At 40.0% G+C, this 20,203-nt stretch overlaps 1 protein-coding gene across 5 annotated transcripts in view; it reads right to left on the bottom strand.

The window, feature by feature from the left end:
• Positions 1-10,697: 10,697 nt before the first annotated feature.
• Positions 10,698-20,203, bottom strand: part of CHD1L (chromodomain helicase DNA binding protein 1 like) — an 84,989-nt gene continuing 75,483 nt past the window's right edge. For all 5 annotated transcript variants that reach the window (XM_044914124.1, XM_044914123.1, XM_044914126.1 and 2 more), the window contains 4 exons: positions 15,500-15,570; positions 13,141-13,255; positions 12,094-12,202; positions 10,698-11,201 (listed from right to left, as the gene is read on the bottom strand). In XM_044914124.1, the coding sequence (XP_044770059.1) occupies positions 11,126-11,201; positions 12,094-12,202; positions 13,141-13,255; positions 15,500-15,570 (371 nt within the window). In that variant the 3' untranslated portion in view covers positions 10,698-11,125. The remainder of the gene's footprint in view (positions 11,202-12,093; positions 12,203-13,140; positions 13,256-15,499; positions 15,571-20,203) is intronic.

Below are 20,203 nucleotides of genomic sequence, written 5' to 3'. Positions count from 1 at the left end.
AAGCTTATATTTCACCCTTAGATATGTTAGAGAAAATTGCCTCAATTTATCTCTCTCTCTCTCTCTCTCACACACACACACACACACACACACACACACACACACACTTCAAGATCTATTGTAGGGGGTGCCTGGGTGGCTCAGTTGGTTAAGCGACTGCCTTCAGCTCGGGTTATGATCCTGGAGTCCTGGGATCGAGTCCCATATCAGGCTCCCTGCTCAGTGGGGGGTCTGCTTCTCCCTCTGACTCTCTTCCCTCTTGTGCTCTCTGTCATTCTCTCTCAAATAAATACATAAAATCTTTAAAAAATAAAAATAAAAAACTAAAAGATCTATTGTAGGTATAAAAAAGATAGTTATATTTCTCTTATACATTTTATCCATGTAAGGTATATTTCTTTGGTCCTTTGTTTTGAATTATATTTTGACTAAAATTAACATTTGCTAATCCCAATTTCTTGCTGTTAGTATTTCCTTGGCATATATTTTCCATATATTATTTTATTATAATCAAGTAATATCCCATCTAATACATTGTGCAATTCTTTGGTGGCAACCCAAATATTAGTTGGCTTTCTTCCAAGTATGTGCAAACTATATTATGCTTCTGGGATCAAATTAATGGGAGGGTCAGAAATTCCATTATTATATCTAGTATCTGCAAGTGTTAAAGTGAAATGGCTATTTTCTTATTGTCTGTATTAGTAAGCTTTTACTGCATAACAAACAACCACAGAAATCTAAGTGGAATTCAGCAATAAGCATTTATTTCTTCTACAAGCCCTCTGTTTTAAGGCTGAGGGAGACATGCCTCTCACTACAGTTCTGCTGGTCAGCTGGGGATAGCTCTGCTTTACATGTATTGCTCTAAGGTATAGGCTAATGGGACAGCAGCTACTCAGTAGAACATCACATGGTGACTACATAGGGAAAGAGAGCAACTATAGACAATTGAGGCCTGGGCGCCTGGGTGGCTCAGTTAAGTGTCTACCTTCTGCTCAGGTCATGATCCCAGGGTCCTGGGATCAAGCCCCACATCGGGCTCCCTGCTCAGTGGGAAGCCTGCTTCTCCCTCTCCTTCTGCCTGCTGCTCCCCCTGCTTGTGCTCTCTCTCTCTCTCCCTGCCAAATAAATAAATAAAATCTTAAAAAAACAAAACAGAAATTGAGGCCTTAAGACTGAAGGTTAGAATTGCAGACTATCATTTTAACCCACATTACATTGATCAAAGTAGGTCACATAGCCACCCAAAGTCCAGGAGTGTTGATGTATATTCTCCCCATGATGAGGCCAGAGACAAGACATGGATGCAGGGAAGGGTAAGAGTTGATGACAATTTAACCACTATATTGACCTTGTATGTATGGTTTTGTTTTTGTCAAGGATATTTTTTTCTTTGTTAAATCCACTTATCTCCATATGGCACTACAAAAATAAATTTTATATTCTGTTTAACTCTCTATGACCCATCTGTAGAGATAGCTGATCTATTTAATTTCCTCCCAGGTGATTTTTTTTTTTCCCCATTTCTTAAAAAAAATTTTTTTATTTTTTAATTTATTTCTATTTTTTTGACAGAATATTTTTTAATTTAAATTCAATTAACATATACTATATTATTAGTTTCAGATGTAGAGTTCAGTGATTCATCAGTCTTATATAACACCCAGTGCTCATTACATCATGTGCCCTCCTTAATGTCCATCACCCAGTTACCCCATCTCCCCACCCCCGCCCCTCCAGCAATCCTCAGTTTTTATCCTATGGTTGAGTTTGATTTGCTCTTGAATTCAGTTTGGTAATATCTTATTGAGGATTTTTTTCATCTACATTCACTGGGGATATTGGCCTGTAATGTTCTTGTTCTTTTCTTGCCTGGTTTTGGTATCAGGGTAATGCTGACCTTGTAAAGATGAGTTTGGAAGTATTACATTCCTCTTTTATTTTTCAACTAAAAAAAAAAAAAGCATGACACGTGACTCAATCCCAGGACCTCGAGATCATGACCTGAGCTGAAGGCAGATGCTTAACTGACTGAACTAACCAGGTGCCCCAGATTAATTCTTTTAAAATGTTTGGTAGAATTTATCAGTAAGGCCATCAAGTCCTGGGCTTGTATTTATTAGGAAGTTTTTGATCACTGATTCAATCTCTTTACTAGTAATTTGTCTATTCGAAATTTCTATTTTTTCATGATTCAGTTTATTTCTTCATGATTCAGAAGTGCAATTGCTGGATCATAGGGTAGTTATTATTATTATTTATTATTAGAGACAGAAATGGGGGTGGGCAGAGAGAGATAAAAATCTTAAGGAGGCTCTACACCCATTGAGGAGCCCAATGTGGGACTTGATCCCCTGACCCTGAGATCATGACCTGAGCCAAAATCAAGAGTTGGACGCTTAACCAACTTAGCCATCCAGGCACCCCTAGTTTTAATTTTTTGAGGAACTTCCATACTGTCTTCCACAGTGCCTGCACCAGTTTGCATTCCCACCAACAGTGCATGAGGGTTCCTTTTTCTCCATATCCTCACCAACATTTGTTGTTTCTTGCATTTTTCATTTAGCCATTCTGACAGGTGTGAGGTGATATCTCATTGTGGTTTAGATTTGCATTTCCCTGATGATGAATGATGTTGAGCATCTTTTCATGTGTAGGTCTTCTTTGGAGAAATGTCTGTACATGTCTTCTGCCCATTTTTTAACTGAATTTTTTTGTTGGTGGTGGTGTTGTATACTTTCTGATATATATTTTGGATACTAACCCTTTATTAGATATGTCATTTGCAATATCTTCCCCCATTCAGTAGATTGTCTTTTAGTTTTGTTGGTTGTTTCCTTTGCTGTACAGAAGCTTTTTATTTTGATGAAGTTCCAATAGTTTATTTTTGCTTTTGTTTCCCTTGCCTCAGGAGACCTATCTAGAAAGATGTTGTTATTGAGAAGCTTAGTCTCTTAATTGGCTATTTACTGTATTTGCATTTACTGATTAACTACATACAGATTTCCTTCTACCAGTTTACTTTTTTTATGTCAATCTGCCAGGGTTTTGTTGTTGTTGTTGTTGTTGTGTTTTGTTTTGAAGGGAGTTGTTAAATTGGTATTTATATCTTCCCTCTAAATAAAGAGACCACTTCTTGGTTTTATCCCCAACATATCCTCCAATTCTCATCTGCAACAGCATATGCAAAAATACAATGAGGTACTATTTTTAAAGTACTAAAAGAAAGAACTTTGAAACATCTCATATCAGCCCAAAAGTCATTCAAATGTGTATGAATAATAAAAAGATCCTCAGACATATTAAGTTCTTCAAGTGGAATGAAGGAAACAGCAAGGTAGTACATTGGCCAAGGGAGCCTCTGCTGGTTTTATTCCTTTTATTTGAATAATTCTGCCAAGTGTTCTTAAAATGATTTTGTGGTAAACTCTGAGGTTTTTGACATTACACCATAATGTGTCTAGCTGTGGGGGGGTTCTCATCTCATCTAAGGTGTTCTTACTGCTTTTACTTGTTTTCTATGAACACTATCAATCTCAAGGAATTCATCTTTAATTATGAGAAATTTGTCATACACATATGTATGTGTATATATAATGTACTTTTACTTTTCTACTTATTCTTCTATTTCCTTTTGGAAGGTCCTCAATCTTATTAATTTTTAACTCTAATTCATTCTTCTGAGATATCTATTTATTCCACTATTTACCCAATCTTTTGAATTTTTTCATGTTTTTCATATGTAATATTTCCATTTGATTCTTTTTTATAATTTTAATTTCATGTTGCTGGTATCTTCCTTTAGGTCTTTCAATATAGTTAATTTACATATTGGAAATTCTTAGTTTCTCTGTTCTAATTTTTTTTTTTTTTTTGATGTTAACTTTTTCTATTGAGGCAATTTGAACCCTCAGGTATCTTCTTATATTACCCTGGGAATGTCTGACTAACCTATCTTTTAAAGTGCACTGGAGAAGGGTAAACGTGTCCAGATCCAGTCCAGACATTCAGATCCTCAGCCCTGGTGAACTTTAGAACAGAGGAGGGGAATGAGCCCTAGGGCAGGGAGACTCAGGCACCACAGATCCACTGTCATCCTTTTTTGTTTGTTTCTCTATCTAGCAGTTCCTTAGATCTGAACTTCACCTTTGAACTCTCAAATGGAAAAACAATACTGGGGAGAGGGGCACTCCATAGATTGTTATCTACCAGCTCTGGGGATTTGAAAAGGGTAGAGGAGTAGGTGCTTGAGGCTGTTCATTCCCAATCTATTGGCCCCAAGGGTTTTTTCCCTGCCCTGATTTTACCCTTGTGGGTATCTGGGCTCCTCTCGAATTTCTCTAGGAATGTGGCAGGCAACAATGGATACAAAGGAAAATCGGGGTGGGGTGGTGGTGGCATGATCAGAACAGCTTTTCTTGAACAGCCTCCCAGAGCCACACCAGTCACCAACTATCCCTATAAACCAGTTTAAAAGTGTCCATCCACCCTGGGATCTTTTATGTTTGTATTATTTCTTAGATTCCACGCTGAGCCCAGGTTAATTTGACATTTTGGTAGGAACTAGAATGTACTCTCTCCAAATTGTTTAGAATATGCAGTCGATGGATGCAGAAAATAAGTCATACTAAGGATTTTTGTTTTCACCCTAAGAACAATGAGAAGCCACTGAAGGTTTTAAGACGATCTGACTTTATTATGAGAAGACGACTCTGGCTGCAATTTGGCAATCATTTTGGAAGGGAGTGAGAGTCAATATAAAGAGAGTTAGAAGGGCTTGCAGTTGTCCTGGTGAGATAATGATGATCAACATTAAGGTGATGGTGGGGATGAAGAAAAGTGAAAGAATTCAAGAGATACTTATGAAGCTAAATTGCTAGATCTTGATTATAGATTCAGTTTAAGGGAGACGAGAGATACATGAAAGATAACATTTACACAGTGGACTTGCATAACTGAATGGATGTATTTGGGAGAACTGAAAGGGATTGAGTTAACTCAATTGTGGGTATGTAAATTTATGATCCCTTTAAGATATTCATTAGACATGTCAAGTAGGCAGCTGAGTATATAGGCTTGGAGTTCAGAAGAGACAGCTGAGCTAGCTATTAGATGACTCACACATTTATAAATGGGTGAAATAACCTTGAGTTCAGAATGGAAGGACAAAGGGACCCAGAAATGAACCTTCAGGAACTCTAACATTTAATGGCTAGGTGTTACTGGTTGAATTGTCCTCCAAAATTTGTATTTGAAGCCCTAGTACCTCAGATTGTGACTGTATTTGCAGTGCCTTTAAAGAGGCAATTAAGTTAAAACAAGAACTGTAGAGTGGGGCCTAATCCAATCTGACTGGTGTCTCATAAGAAATTTGGACATACAGAGAAACACCAGGAGGGAGTGTACACAGAAGTAAAACCATGTGAGGACAACAAGGAGGCAGCCGTCTGCAATCCAAGGAGAGAGGCCTCAGGAGAAACTAAATCTGCTGACACCTTGATTTTTGTACTTCAAAGCCACAAGAACTAAGAGAAAATTAATTCCCATTGTTCAATAGCCACCAAGACTGGTTTTGTTATGACAGCTCTAGCAAAATAATACACTAGGTTAAAAAAAAAAAAAAAAGATTGTGGGGGGAATATTGTACAAAGATGGTAGAAGATAATTCCTGGAGATTATTTTTTCATAATAGAGTGTTTTGTCACAGAAGTCAAGGCAAGAGTGTTTCAAGTGTGGGAAGCAGTCAACAGTGTTAAGCTTGGCTGACAGGTCAAGATGAAAACTAAAAATTGTTCTCTGGATTTAGTGAGTTGGAATTTGATGGTAGTCTTTGAGAGAGAGCACAAGCAGGCAGAGGGAAAGGGAGAAGCAGACTCCCCCGCTGAGCAGGGAGCCTGACATGGGGCTTGATCCCAGGACCCTGGGATCATGACCTGAGCAGAAGGCAGACACTTAACCGACTGAGCCACCCAGGCGCCCTGAGTTTGATGGTATTCTTAACACAGACTCTTGGTGGTGTAAAGTGCAGAAAGACAGAATGATATGGGCTAAAGAGTGAGTGGGGAAGTGAAGAAATGACAGAAGATTATGGACAACTCTTGAGGTTTGATAGGGGAAGAGAATAAGGAATGGAGTTCTTTTTAAATGGGAGAGACTTGACCTTTTTTCTCAATGGAAGTTTTCAATTTAAAGAAGAAATTGAATGTATAAACAAAGGAATTGGTAGAATTGCATTCTTGAGAAGGGCGGAGGGGCCAGTTTACAGCTGAGATGGGGGAGGGTCGGCCTTTTGTTAACAGGGAAAGAAAGGCTGGGAGCAGATGTGGACACCGTCAGAGTAACTCGGGATAAAGGGATGGTTGCTTATTTTCTGGTTGGTGAAGGTCCTTGGTTTTTAAGCCATCTTTGCTTCCTAAAATGAAATCTCAGTTCAACTTTGCCCTTATAACTAGTGTCACTTCCTCTCATATTCTGGCATTTGATTGGTTGGTTGTCTATTTCCAGTGTAGTTGTGAGTCTTCACCTTAATGCCATTGGTATTTTAGTGAATTTTGTGAAGCTTCAAAGGGCAGTTGCTAGTCAGACACCATAAAAATGACAAGTTTCTGTCTTCTTGAGTTTTATGTTTAAATACTTAAGCCAGGGGCGCCTGGGTGGCTCAGTTGGTTAAGTGGCTGCCTTCGGCTCAGGTCATGATCCCAGGGTCCTGGGATCGAGCCCCACATAGGGCTCCTTGCTCTGCAGGAAGCCTGCTTCTCCCTCTCCCACTCCCCCCTTCTTGTGTTCCTTCTCTCGCTGTGTCTCTCTGTCAAATAAATAAATACAATCTTTAAAAAATTTTTGAAAAAAAAATACTTAAGCCATCTGGAGTTTATAATATATGGGGGAAGTCTGACACTTTTCCCAAATTGCTAGCCAGTTATCTCAATACCATTTCAATATATCTGAGTGCCTACCAACCACTTTGTGCAATATGAGAAATCATCTTTCTTAAAGACCTTAGTATTTCACCAAGGGTTAAGTAAATAGACCAATAAATATAATACGAGCTACAACAAAGAAAATGCTATAACATAATTATCATTAGCATTTCAAACACAGATTAAATTTTTATACAATTACAGGAAATGCCTTTTTCTAGATTCTTACAGAAAACCAGACCTGATAGGGACAGTGGAGAGTTGGAGACAGGGGAAGGGGTTTAGAGGAATAAGGCAGTCCAGGGAGAGGAACTAGCATGATGAGCAAAAGCCAAAGTGAGAAACTGCAGGATGTCTTTGGGAAATATGGTTAGATTATGTGGAAGGTAAGCAGTGCTTAAGTATATACTGTAGTTAATAGACAGCAAAGAAAACCCACTGGCCTAGAGATGGTTTGGGGCTATAAAATGCTTTGAAGCTATACTTGAAGAAGGTTAATTAACTTAGTATACACTTTAGATTGATTGGGGGGAAAAATTAAGTCACAGGCTTGTTACAAAAGGTAAAGGGCAGTTTATTAAAAATCAAGAAAATATATCAGATTGTACATATGGAAGAAGTTCAATAGACTTAAGATCCTCATTATCTCAATAAGCAGGGTTTTCATACTTAGGTAGAGGTACAAACTTTTCCACAGAAGCTCATCAGTGAATAAAACCTTGTATTGTCCTCATACCCGTGTCTTAGCCTCCTCAAAGGGTCAGGCTAGAGGGCACCAAGGATAAATATAGAGGCTACTTTAAGGCAAAGAGTCTTGAGTGATGTAATATAGAAAGGGCCTTCAGTGACCCCCTGGCTGAATACAGACAGGCCCATCAGGCAACCCACCTCAAAATATCCATAGGCCCTAACTGACCAATGGGTTTACAACCAGGTACAGTTACCAAAAAAGGGAAAATTCCATATATTGCCATACCTCCTCACATTCCCTCTTTAAAAACAGCCCCCACCTGGTGCCTGGGTGGCTCAGTCCATTAAGCATCAGACTCTTGATTTCAGCTCAGGTCATGATCAAAGGGTCATGAGATCGAGTCCCATGTTGGGCTCCATGCTGGACATGGGGCCTAAGATTCTCTCTCTCTCCCTCTGCCCCCACCTCCCCCTCTAAAAACAACAACCGAAAAAACAGCTCCCACCCACTGCCTCCTTACACCTCCAATCTCCAGGAGAATTCTTTTCACTGCCCGTGCCACCCACCGGCTTCCACCCAATCATTGCCCATTTGGGGCCCCCATCCAATCGGGAGAGACCCTACAATAAGCTGTGGAAGAAAGAGAATAAAACCCTTGGAATGAACAGAGTAGGTAGCTTTGTCTTTCCCAGAGAATGACAGCCCTATTGGAAAAGGGGAGGGATTATAAAAGGTAGGAAGGACTTATGGAGCCATAAGGCAGTGTTGATAACTCTGAATTGCTGAGGTAGACAAGCAAAGCAGGGGGCTGCCACTAACAAGTGACCCTGTGTAAGGGAGAATGTGCTATGTTAAGTTTTCTAAACTTCTGTGTTATTTTGCCCAACTTATCATGAGACAGAGGTTCATGGCCCAGGACCTCCAACCAGAGGAAAAAGTTCACATGGCTGGAGCATGGGGGACAGAGTGCAGGGTGAAAATGAAGCACCTCTACCCCCAGAACAACTGTGCCCCTCAAAGGTCAGCTGTGTTCTCTTTGAGGTGAGTTCCCTGCTCTGATGCTTCTCTCAGATGTTCAGAAACATCCCCAGTTGGCCCTGTGCACGCTGCCCTCAGAAGTGAGCACAGCTTTCCAGGAGAGCATACAGCTTCTGCAAATCAAGTTTTCTTTGATTTTGCTAATACCTCACCAATTTGTACCGAGGCTGCTTCTGAAGGTCTGACAATTTACCTGTGCATTAGGTTAAGTTTCACTATCCTCCCTTTAAAGAGTTCCAATTCTGTGTTTAGTTACAGGAGAGACAAGATGCCAGTCAAGAGGTTAAAGTTATGATAATAACCTGTATGTCAAGGCCTAGCAGTAAGAGTAGGAGTTAAGAGGCAGCAAAAATGAAAGCAGTTTGGGGCACCTGGGTGGCTCAGTCAGTTGAACTTCTGACTCTTGATTTTGGCTCAGGTCATGATCTCAGGGTTGAAAACAAGCCCTGCGTTGGGCTCCATGCTGGGCATGGAGCCTGCTTTGGATTCTCTCTCTTTAAAAAAGGAAAGAAGTTTTAGGAGGAAAAAAAAATGAAGGAATCATGAATTTAGGGTCTAATAGGTCTTCGACACAGATGCTAAATTGTCGAAGGGTGAAAGTGCCAGGGAGGGAGTCAAATAGAACAGCACGACCCAGGTGCTATAGATACCACCTTCCTTAGAAGGTCCTGGTCCTGGCTGGCTGCCCCACTAGCCAGGGTTCCTTGAAATCAAGGGCCCAGGGCTGGGGCTTCTGAAGAGGTCTCTGCAGGACTCAGGGTGTTGAGGTCCTAAAAGCAGCAGAAGTCAGGCTGGTTGAGGATAGTCAGTTTTTTTTTTTTTTTTAAAGATTTTATTTATTTATTTATTTGACAGAGAGAGAGAGAGAGAGAGAGCGCGTGAGGGGGAACACAAGTAGGGGGAGTGGGAGAGGGAGAAGTAGGCTTCTGGCTGAGCAGGGAGCCCAATGCGGGGCTCAATCCCAGGACCCCAGGATCATGACCTGAGCCGAAGGCAGTTGCTTAACCAACTGAGCCACCCAGGCGCCCCGATAGTCAGCCTCTTAAGACTGAGGCTTTATAAAGATGTCCATCGACAGATGAATGGATAAAGAAGATGTGGTATATATATATACAATGGAATATTATGCAGCCATCAAAAGGAATGAGATCTTGCCATTTGCAACGACGTGGATGGAACTGGAGGGTATTATGTTGAGTGAAATAAGTCAAACAGAGAAAGACATGTATCATATGACCTCACTGATATGAGGAATTCTTAATTGCAGGAAACAAACTGAGGGTTGCTGGAGTGGGGGGTGGGGTGGGAGGGATGGGGTGGCTGGGTGATGGACATTGGGGAGGGTATGTGCTCTGGTAAGCGCTGTGAATTGTGCAAGACTGTTGAATCTCAGATCTGTACCTCTGAAACAATGCAATACATGGTAAGAAAAAAAAAAAGAAGAAGAAGAAGGTAGCGGGAGGGGAAGAATGAAGCGGGGGAAATCGGAGGGGGAGACGAACCATGAGAGACAATGGACTCTGAAAAACAAACAGGGTTCTAGAGGGGAGGGGGGTGGGAGGATGGGTTAGCCTGGTGGTGGGTATTGAGGAGGGCACATATTGCATGGAGCACTGGGTGTTATGCACAAACAATGAATCATGGAACACTTCATCTAAAACTAATGATGTAATGTATGGGGATTAACATAAGAATAAAAAAAAAAAAAGACTAAGGCTTTATATACAAAAGTAGGAAAAGCCACAGTTTATATAGTGTCTCCCCCCAAGACTCATTCCCTTGGAGTTCTCAGCCCCTGCCCTCCCTAATAACACTAGTCATCATTCTGTGCTTTGTGCCATTCCCACAATTCCCTTATTTCTTTAAGCTGAATTCAATTTGGTGGGAAGGGGGAAAGGTGATCCTCTGGTTTCTCTGAAGTCACATTTGACAGGCCTCTAGGCCAATGTTTTGTCTTCTAGAGCTTGATGCTAAGCAGTGTGAAAAGAAGGGCAGGAAGGGCTCCACTCATCTGGATCAGGAATCTCACTTCTCAGTATCTGCCCTGCAGAGTCCTGTCTTCCCAAGGCATAAATGGGCTGAAGGTGCTTCCTTCTCCCACAGCAACCAGTTTCATTTCTCCTTAATCCACAGCCTAGTCCTCTGTAAAGGAGTAAGTCTGATGGAGGGGAAGAAAACTGGATTGAGGAGAAAGAAAGCAATGAAACCATTACAGACAAAATTTATTATGCAAGTAACTATGCAAACTGGAGCCCTGGCAAAGTGCCAGAGGACTTTCCCAATTAAGGTGTGCATCCCTGTATTACAGGTACCAAATCAGAGTAACACATCCTGGAGAACAAAATGAGAATTCAGAAAACAGAGTTTCTCAGAGGTCCACCAGATCTGGACTCCTTTTTGAAACACTCTAATTCAGTAGCTCTGGGCAAATATTAACTGCTTGCTGAATGCTGACTGTGACACTGGCCAACTGTTAAGGCACCATCTGTCCCGAGGAAGAAGAGGACTGTGGATGAAGAAGAGCTGCCTGGCTTCTAGGAAAGTAATAGCTGATAAGCAGAGTCAAGGAAGATCTACTTCATCACTTTAAAATCAACTTTACTAGAACTGCTACTTCTCTAGCTTAGTAATTATTGAAATATTCACTCTGAAAGTAGCATGCCTTAATTCCCTTTCACTATATCATAAATTCTTCCAATACTGTTAGTACTCATACTGCTATTGTTATCTCACTATTAAACTCTTTTGATACTGCTTGAATTGTACAAGCATACAAAACAGGACTTTTCTGCTAAGTTTTTACAGTGATTTACATGTCATGAAAAACAACACTGTATCGAAGTATCTAAGTAAAAAGATGGAGTTTCTTTATGATTGGGGTCAGTTCAGCTTCTAGTGATTTTTTTAGACTCATTGTAATAGTTCAAACAATGCTAACTGATACAGTAAGGAGATCATTAGAAGAAAATACTAGTCTAGCAGTACTAGATTATATCCTAGTGGTCAAAAAGAATTTCACACTGCACCCTAAGAATACATTGAATAGGTTCAAAAGTAAAACAGTTCTCTCATTTGTTTGTTTACTTTAGTGAACAGAGCCTTGTCTACAGGCCTGAAGGATCTCTAGAGACCTAATGTGAAAAGATTCAATGTTATCAAATGACAATTATTCACTGAACTCCCCCTCATATACAAATGACAATTATTCAATGAACTCCCCACCCCATATACTCCTAGCTGCTGGAACCCAGAAATGCTTGGGTGTATTCATCTCCTTGGATATGTACAAGTTACAAAGTACTTCTTCGTTTTTGTCTCACTGGTGAAGGGCAGAGTAAAAAATGTGGCAGAAGAAGGCTTGACCTTGATTAGTGATACCAGAAAATCCAAGACCTTTTCTCTGAGCCGAGAGAACACACTAGTAAGATCACAAAAGGATACATGTAAGTTGGGATGCCTTTTGCAGCCAAGTGTTTCCGAATCAGTCGCTCAGTACCATACCAGTTAAAACCTTTCGTGGCATGTCCAATGCGTGGAAGATGAACACTCGCTGTTAAAGAGGAAAAAAATAGATGATTATGTCTTCATTCATCAAAAACTTGATTCAGTATAAAATATACATAAAACTATACTCTTAGTCACTTTGTGGTTTCCAACAGACAAAATGCACATAATCATGGGGTATCCCACACAAAGCATAAAATTACAATGTCAAAAATATTCTGGGGAGGGACTATAATAGGAAAAATTAAGTAATTCTATTAAACACAAAGACCTACAGGCTCTGGAAATAAGCAAGTACAATGAAAACAGAATATGATCAATGTTGGAGATAAAAACTTTTTTTTTTTAAGAGAGAGGGAGGAGGGAAGGGGGAGAGGGAGAATCTGAAGCAGGCTCCATGCTCAGTGCAGAGCTGGAGGCGGGGCTCGATCTCACGACCCTGAGCTCATGACCTGTGCTGAAATTAAGAGTCAGGCACTTAACTGACTGACCCACCCAGGCGCCCCAAAATAAACAGATTCTTTAACAGGTCAATCAGTTCAACAAACTCTGAGTTTTATTTGGAAATAAAACTTCACTCTGACTTTTGGCAGAGAACTGTGGCCTGGGTGTGAAGAGGGGAAGGGGTAGGATAAACAGCATTCCCCAATTGCATCTGACCAGATTACTACATCTCTGGTCTTCTGCTTCCTCATCTGTAAAATCATGACACAAATACCCCAGTGCAGGGAGATGGTCCACAGAGATAATGAAAGTGATCTGGAAAGAAAAACAGGCTAATCAAGATGATGTGGTCCACTTGTGTGGTCTCTTATATGGGGGCTTACCTTTACCATATATATTGAAGGAGGTCTTAACATTTCTCACCATCATAGAACACTACATCAAAAACTAATGATGTAATGTATGGTGATTAACATTAACATAAAAAAAAAAATCCTATCACATGCCTGGAAACAGAAAGTCATCTCCTGAAAAGCTTACCTTTCTTTCTCTTTGCTGCTAAATAGATCTTCTTCAGGCCCTCTTCTAGGGCTGCCATCTTAATGCCAGACAGGACATTGGAGCGATCACGGTGCTGAGCCACAATCAAGGCCAACTAGGAGGAACAGCCATCACATGGTTAACATGACCCAAGAAGGCTGCACTGTCAACTAAGTGACCTGCCCACAGAGGGGGCTTCGTCTCCATCTTCTTTGGAGGCTCTGCCTGAACCATGTCCTACCAAATTCATGACTTAATCTTCTATCGTAATTGTTTTATTTTGTGGTAACTTTATACACAAGCATTTCTTCTTCATTTTAAGGTATGTTAAAACCAGCGTCCAAAACATGCTGTCTTTCCTAAGTGCTCTCAATGGTAAAGAAAGAATTTTTCAGTCTTAGGAGCAGAAAGGACCTTACAGGTTCCTGTATCCTGCCCTCTGGCTGATGCTCAAGTCAGCTCCCAACCCCCATCCCATCTCTGTCCTAACCTAAGTGGGGGAGACTGGAGAGAGTGTCAAGGGAGCGTCTGGGACTGACATCCCTACCACCATATGGTAACCAGTTGTAAATAGTTTTCTTGAGTCACTGGATTCTGAGCATCTGTGCCATAACCACTGTGTTGTTCACATTTTTTAGCATTTTAGAAATGACTGGAAAAATGAGCAGGCAGAAGCCACTTTGCTGTCAGCCACAAAGACCACCAACCTCAAGAAAATATATGTCCCTTTCAGCCCACTTTCTAACTTACTAAGTCAGTAAGATTTGGCTCTAAATTGAATATGAATTCAGGCCCTTGAGAAAGTCAGGTTAAGTGTCGTTAATAAAACATCTTAGAGGAATTCTAGAGGACTGGTTAAGTTAAGAGACACTTCAGATGCAAAAAGATAATTTTTTTTTTTTTTAAGATTTTATTTTTATTTGACAGAGAGAGACACAGCGAGAGAGGGAACACAAGCAGGGGGAGTGGGAGAGGGAGAAGCGGACTTCCCGCCGAGCAGGGTGCCCGAAGCGGGGCTCAATCCCAGGACCCTGGGATCATGACCTGAGCCGAAGGCAGACGCCCAACGACTGAGCCACCCAGGCGCCCCGAGAATTTTTTTTTTTGAAAGAGAAAGCCTGAGTGGGGGGTGGGGCAGAGGGAGAGAATCTTAAGCAGGCTCCATGCTCAGCACAGAGCCCATTGCAGGGCTCAATCTTAGGACTCTGAGATCATGACCTGAGCTGAAACCAAGAGTCGGACGCTTAACTGACTGAGCCACGCAGGTGCCCTCAAAGGAGAATTTTAATATAGGCAGAGGGAACTATGGATCAGCTCCTCTCCCCTGCTTATGGCTGGCTACTAAACACAATCTTTTACACAACTTTTCACATAGTAAATGATGAAATGCTTGGAGTTCTGAGTCATGTTTTCTTATTCAGTGTTTCCTGAGCATTTCCTATAAGCTGATACTCTGTGAGGTATTGAGGATAAAACGACAGGATGAGTCCACACTCTTAGGAGAAGCCTGCCTAAGGTATGTGCCGAGAACAAGCAAGTTAAAGGACAGTGTTCCAGGGGCTGTGATGGACAGAAGCAAGGAGGATGGAGGGAGTGTTGTGGAGTGTGAGGCCCAACCTGCTTGTTATGGGTTGAATTGGGTCCTCTCAAATTCCTATGTTGAAGCCCTAACCCTCAGTACTTTAGAATGTGACTGTGTGTGCAGACAGGGCCTAAGAAAATAAATTAAAATGAGGCCATTAGGGTGGTGCCTGATCCAGTCTGACTTCTGTGCTTACAGGAAGAAATTTGGACATAGACTGAGACACCAGTGATGTGCACACAGAGAGGAAAGACAGTGTGAGGAAACATACAGGTGGCCACCCCTAAGCCAAGGAGAGAGGCCTCAGAGGAAATCAGCCCTGCCAGCACCTTAATCTTGGCCCAGTAGCTTCCAGAACTGTGAAGAAATTAATGTTTTCTTTTTTTTATTAAAGATTTTATTTATTTTTTGACAGAGAGAGAGAGACAGCAAGAAAGGGAACACAAGCAGGGGGAGTGGGAGAGGGAGAAGCAGGCTTCCCGCGGAGCAAGGAGCCCGATGTGGGGCTCGATCCCAGGACCCTGGGATCATGACCTGAGCCAAAGGCAGACGCTTAACGACTGAGCCACCCAGGTGCCCCAAATTAATCTGTTTTCTAAGCCACCTAGTTGGTGATGTTTTATAACAAACTATAGAAATGATCTCTGAAAGTATAGTTTGGGTGGTGTTTTATTATGACAGCCCATGCAACTAGAGGCCAGCAGGAACAGGAGAGGTTTTAGGAGGAGGTGATGTGAGCCAAAATTTAGGTCTGATAAGAGGTGTTTTTTTACTTACCAAATCTTGCCCTTTGTTTCTTGACTCTTTATCATCAATAGGAAATAAAAGGACGCCTCCCAAATTCAAGTCTGAGGTAAAATAAAAGAGCAAAAGACAGAAGGTGAGGTTCACTCTGGACTCAGACCCCTGAAGAGGGACTCTTGTGAATGCCCCGACTCCTTTCCTTTTTGGCCAATCAGGTTGCAATCTTACTTTTTCTCACTCTCTTAGCTTCAGTCACTGCCTTTGCCAGGCACTCACATGATCCACTCCTGAGGGGGTTTTTTTGGCTCAAAAACTTTCATTTTGTTAATGTTTTATTGTGGTAAAATATACCTAACATAAAATTTACCATTGTAACCATTTTTAAGCTCACAGCTCAGTAGCATCAAGTACCATCACACTGCTATGCAATCAATCTCCACAACTCTCTTCACCTTGCAAAATTGACACTCCATACTCATTAAACATCTTCTCCCCATCTCCCCTACAACCACCACTTTTACTTTCTACCTCTTGAATCTACTGGAGTTACTTCATCTAAGTGGGTTCACACAATACTTGTGGTTTGTTTTTTTTTTTGGTGACTGGCTTATTTTACTTGGCATAATGTCCCCAGGATTCATCCATGTTGTAGCATGTGTCAGAATTTCCTGGTTTCCAAGGCTGAATAATAGCTCACTGTATACCGCACTGTTTATCTATCCATCCATCAGACACTTGGGTTGCTTCCACCTTTAGGCCATTGTGAATAATGCAACATGGGTGTACAAATATCAGTTTGAGTCCCTGCCTACAGTTCTTACAAGAGGGATTGATGGATCATATGGTAACTTTATTCTTAATTTTTTCAGGAAACACCATACTGTTTTCCATAGCAGCTCCATCATTTTACATTCGCACCATCATCACAAGTGTTCTAATTCCTCCACATCCTCACAAGCACTTGTTATTGTCTATTTTTTGAGATTAACTGACATATAATATTGTGTAAGTTTAAGGTGTACAGCATATTGATTTTCACATTTATACTGCAATACAATCGCCTCTGTAGTATGAGCTAACATCTCAATCACATCCCATAACTGTCACTCCTTCTAGTGGTGGGAACAATTAACGACCTAGTCTCTTAGCAATTTTAAGGTTTATAATAAAGTTCTGTTGTCTGTAGTCCCTGCACTGTGTATCAGACCTCTAGGACTTAGTTATCTCGTAAGTGCAATTATGTACCCTTAAACATTATCTCTACCATTTCTGCCACCCCAGCCCCTGGTAACCACCATTTCATTCTGGGTTTTTTTTTTAGTTTCAGATTCCACATTAAGGGACGTATGTGTGTGTGTGTGTGTATACATCTTCTTCATCCATTCATTTGTTGACAGACACTTAAGTTGTTTCCATATCTTGGCTATTGTGAATAATGCAGAAATCAACATGGGAATGCAGATATCTCTTTGATAACCTGTTTTCATTTCCTTTGAATATATACCCAAAAGTGGGATTACTAGATCATATGATAGCTCTAATTGTAATTTTTTGAGGAACCTCTATACTGTTTTCCATAGTAACTGCACCAGTTTGCATTCCCACCAACTGTGTATCACAGTTCTTCTCTCCACATCCTCATCAATACTTATTATCTCTTGTCTTCTTGATGATAGCCATTCTGACAGGTGTGAGGTCATATTTCATTGTAGTTTTGATTTGCATTTTCCTGATGATTACTGATGTTGAGCATCTTTTCATGTCCCAGTTGGCCATCTGTACAATCTTCTTTGGAAGAATTAATCGGACTTTTTTTTCTGTTGAGTTGTCCAAGTTCTTTGTAAATGCTGAATAGTAACCCCTTATCCAATATACGGTTTTCAAATATTCTCTTCCCTTCTGTAGGTTGCCTTTCCATTTTGTTTTTTCCTTTTGAAGTGCAGAAGCTTTTAAGTTTGATGTTGTCCCACTTACTGATTTTTTTTCCTTTACTTTTTTGGGGGGGACTTTATTTATTTTTATTATATTATGTTATATTATTATATTATGTTATGTTAATCACAAATTATATTATTTATATAATTTGTATTATAATTTATAATATAATTTATATTATTTATATATATTTATTATATTACACACATATATAATCACAAATTATATTATTTTATTATATTATATTATTATATTATGTTATGTTAATCACCATACATTACATCATTAGTTTTTGATGTAGTGTTTCTCAGAGTCCATAGTCTCTCATGGTTCGTCTCCCCTCCAGTTTTCCCCCTTCATTTTTCCCTTCCTGCTATCTTCTTCTTCTTTTTTAACATATAATGTATTATTTGTTTCAGAGGTACAGGTCTGTGATTCAACAGTCTTACAGAATTCACAGCACTCACCATAACACATACCCTCCCCAATGTCTTATCACCCAGCCACCCCATCCCTCCCACCCCCCACCACTCCAGCAACCCTCAGTTTGTTTCCTCAGATTAAGAATTCCTCGTATCAGTGAGATGATATGATACATATCTTTCTTGGTTTCTCTTCAGATCGCATAAATCTTTGCTTTTTTTCCTTTACTTTTGTTCTTTTGGTGTCCTCCACAAAAAATTACTGCCAAGGCCAATCTCAAGGAACTTCTTCCCTCGTTTTCTTCTAGGAGTTTTATGGCATCAGGTCTTATGATCCATTTTGAGATAATTTTTGTGAGTGAAGTAAGGTAGGGGTCCCAATTTCATTTTCCTGCACGTGGCTATCCAGTTTTCCCAACATCATTTGCCCAAAAAGACTACATTTTTCCTACTGGATGTTCCTGGCTCCTTTATCAAGTATCAGTTGGCAATGTATGTAGAGGTTTAATTGTGGGGTCCTGTATTCTGTTCCACTGATCTACGTGTCTATTTTTATGCTGGTACCATACCGTTTTAATTATTATCACTTTGTAGGATAGTTTGAAATCAGGAAGTGTGATGCATCCTGCTTTGTTCTTCTTTCTAATGATTGCTTTGGCTATTCAAGGTCTTTTTTGGTTTCATTCAAATTTTAGGATTTATTCTATTGCTGTAGAAAATGCTACTGGAATTCTGATAGGGATTGCATTAAATCGAGAGATGGCTTTGTGGAGCATGACCATTTTAATGATATTTCACAATCACTGATCAGAAGAGTTAATATCTTTTCAATTGTTCATGTCTTCCTCAATTTCTTTAAACAAAGACTTATAATTTTGATTGTCTAAATCTTTTATTTCCTTGGCTAAACTAATTCTTAGATATTTTATTGTGTTTGATGTTAGGGTGAATGGATATTTTCATTTCTTTTTCAGATATTTCATTGCTAGTGCATAGAGAAGGAACTGATTTGTGTGTTGATTTTAGATCCTGCAACTTTACTGAATTCATTGACTACATCCAATAGTTCTTTTTCCAACTGATTAAATCCAATATATTGAGAATTTGGGATTTTCAATATACAAGATCACATCATCTGCAAACAATGACAATTCTACTTTTTCCTCTCTGACTTGGATACCTTTTAATTTGTCTTGCCTGACTACTCTAGCTAGGACTGCGGTATTATGTTAAATAAGAATGAGGAAAATACACAGGCACCCCTGTCTTGTTCCTGATTTTAGAGGAAAAGCTTTTGATTTTTCTCTGTTGAATACAATATTAACCGTGGGTAACATATATGGTTTTATTATGTTGATGTATGTTCCTCCTATACTTATTGAGGGTTTTTATCATGAAAGGATGTTGTATTTTGTCAAATGCTTTTACTTCATCTGTTGAGAAGTTTAATGATTTTTGTCTTTCATTCCACTAATATGGTGTATCACATTTGATTTGCATATGATGAACTATCCCTGCATGCCAGGAAGAAATCCCACTTGGTCATGGTGTGTAATCCTTTTAATGAGTTCTTAGGTTTGGTTTGCTAATATTTTTTTTGAGAATTTTTGCTTCAATATTCATCAGGATATCGGTCTACAGTTTTCTTTTCTTATAGTATCCTTACCTGGCTTTGGTATCAGGGTAATACTGACCTCACAGAATGAGTTTGAAAGTGTTCCCTCCCCTTCAATTTTTCTGGAGGAGTCTGAGAAAGGTTGGCATTAATTCTTAAAATTTTGGTAAAACTCGTCCATGAAGGCATCTGGTCCTGGAAGGTTTTTAAACCCTGAGTCAATCTCCTAAATCATAATCATTCTGTACAAACTTTATCTTTATTTATTTATTCATTCATTTATTTTTTAAATTTTATTATGTTATGTTAGTCACCATACAATACATCATTAGTTTTTGATGTACTGATCCATCATCCATTGCTTTCGTATAACACCCAGTGCTCCATGCAGTAGGTGCCCTCCTTAATACCCATCACCGGGCTAACCAATCGCCCCTCCCCCCTCCCCTCTAAAACCCTGTTTGTTTCTCAGGTCCACAGTCTCTCATGTTTCATCTCTCCCTCCAGAGCTCCCCTGGCCCATTTTTCCCTTCCTTCTCCTAATGTCCTCCATGTTGTTCCTTATGTTCCACAAATAAGTGAAACCATATGATAATTGACTTTCTCTGCTTGACTTATTTCACTTAGCATAATCTCCTCCTGTCCCATCCATGTTGATGTAAAAGTTGGGTATTCATCTTTTCTGATGGCTGAGTAATATTCCATTGTATATATGGACCACATCTTCTTTATCCATTCATCTGTTGAAGGGCATCTCGGCTCTTT

The sequence above is a fragment of the Neomonachus schauinslandi genome, chromosome 4 (assembly GCF_002201575.2).
Source record: "Neomonachus schauinslandi chromosome 4, ASM220157v2, whole genome shotgun sequence".
Lineage (NCBI taxonomy): Eukaryota > Metazoa > Chordata > Mammalia > Carnivora > Phocidae > Neomonachus > Neomonachus schauinslandi.
Note: the sequence above shows the minus strand (reverse complement) of the source record. Positions and strands in the feature narration are given on the sequence as shown.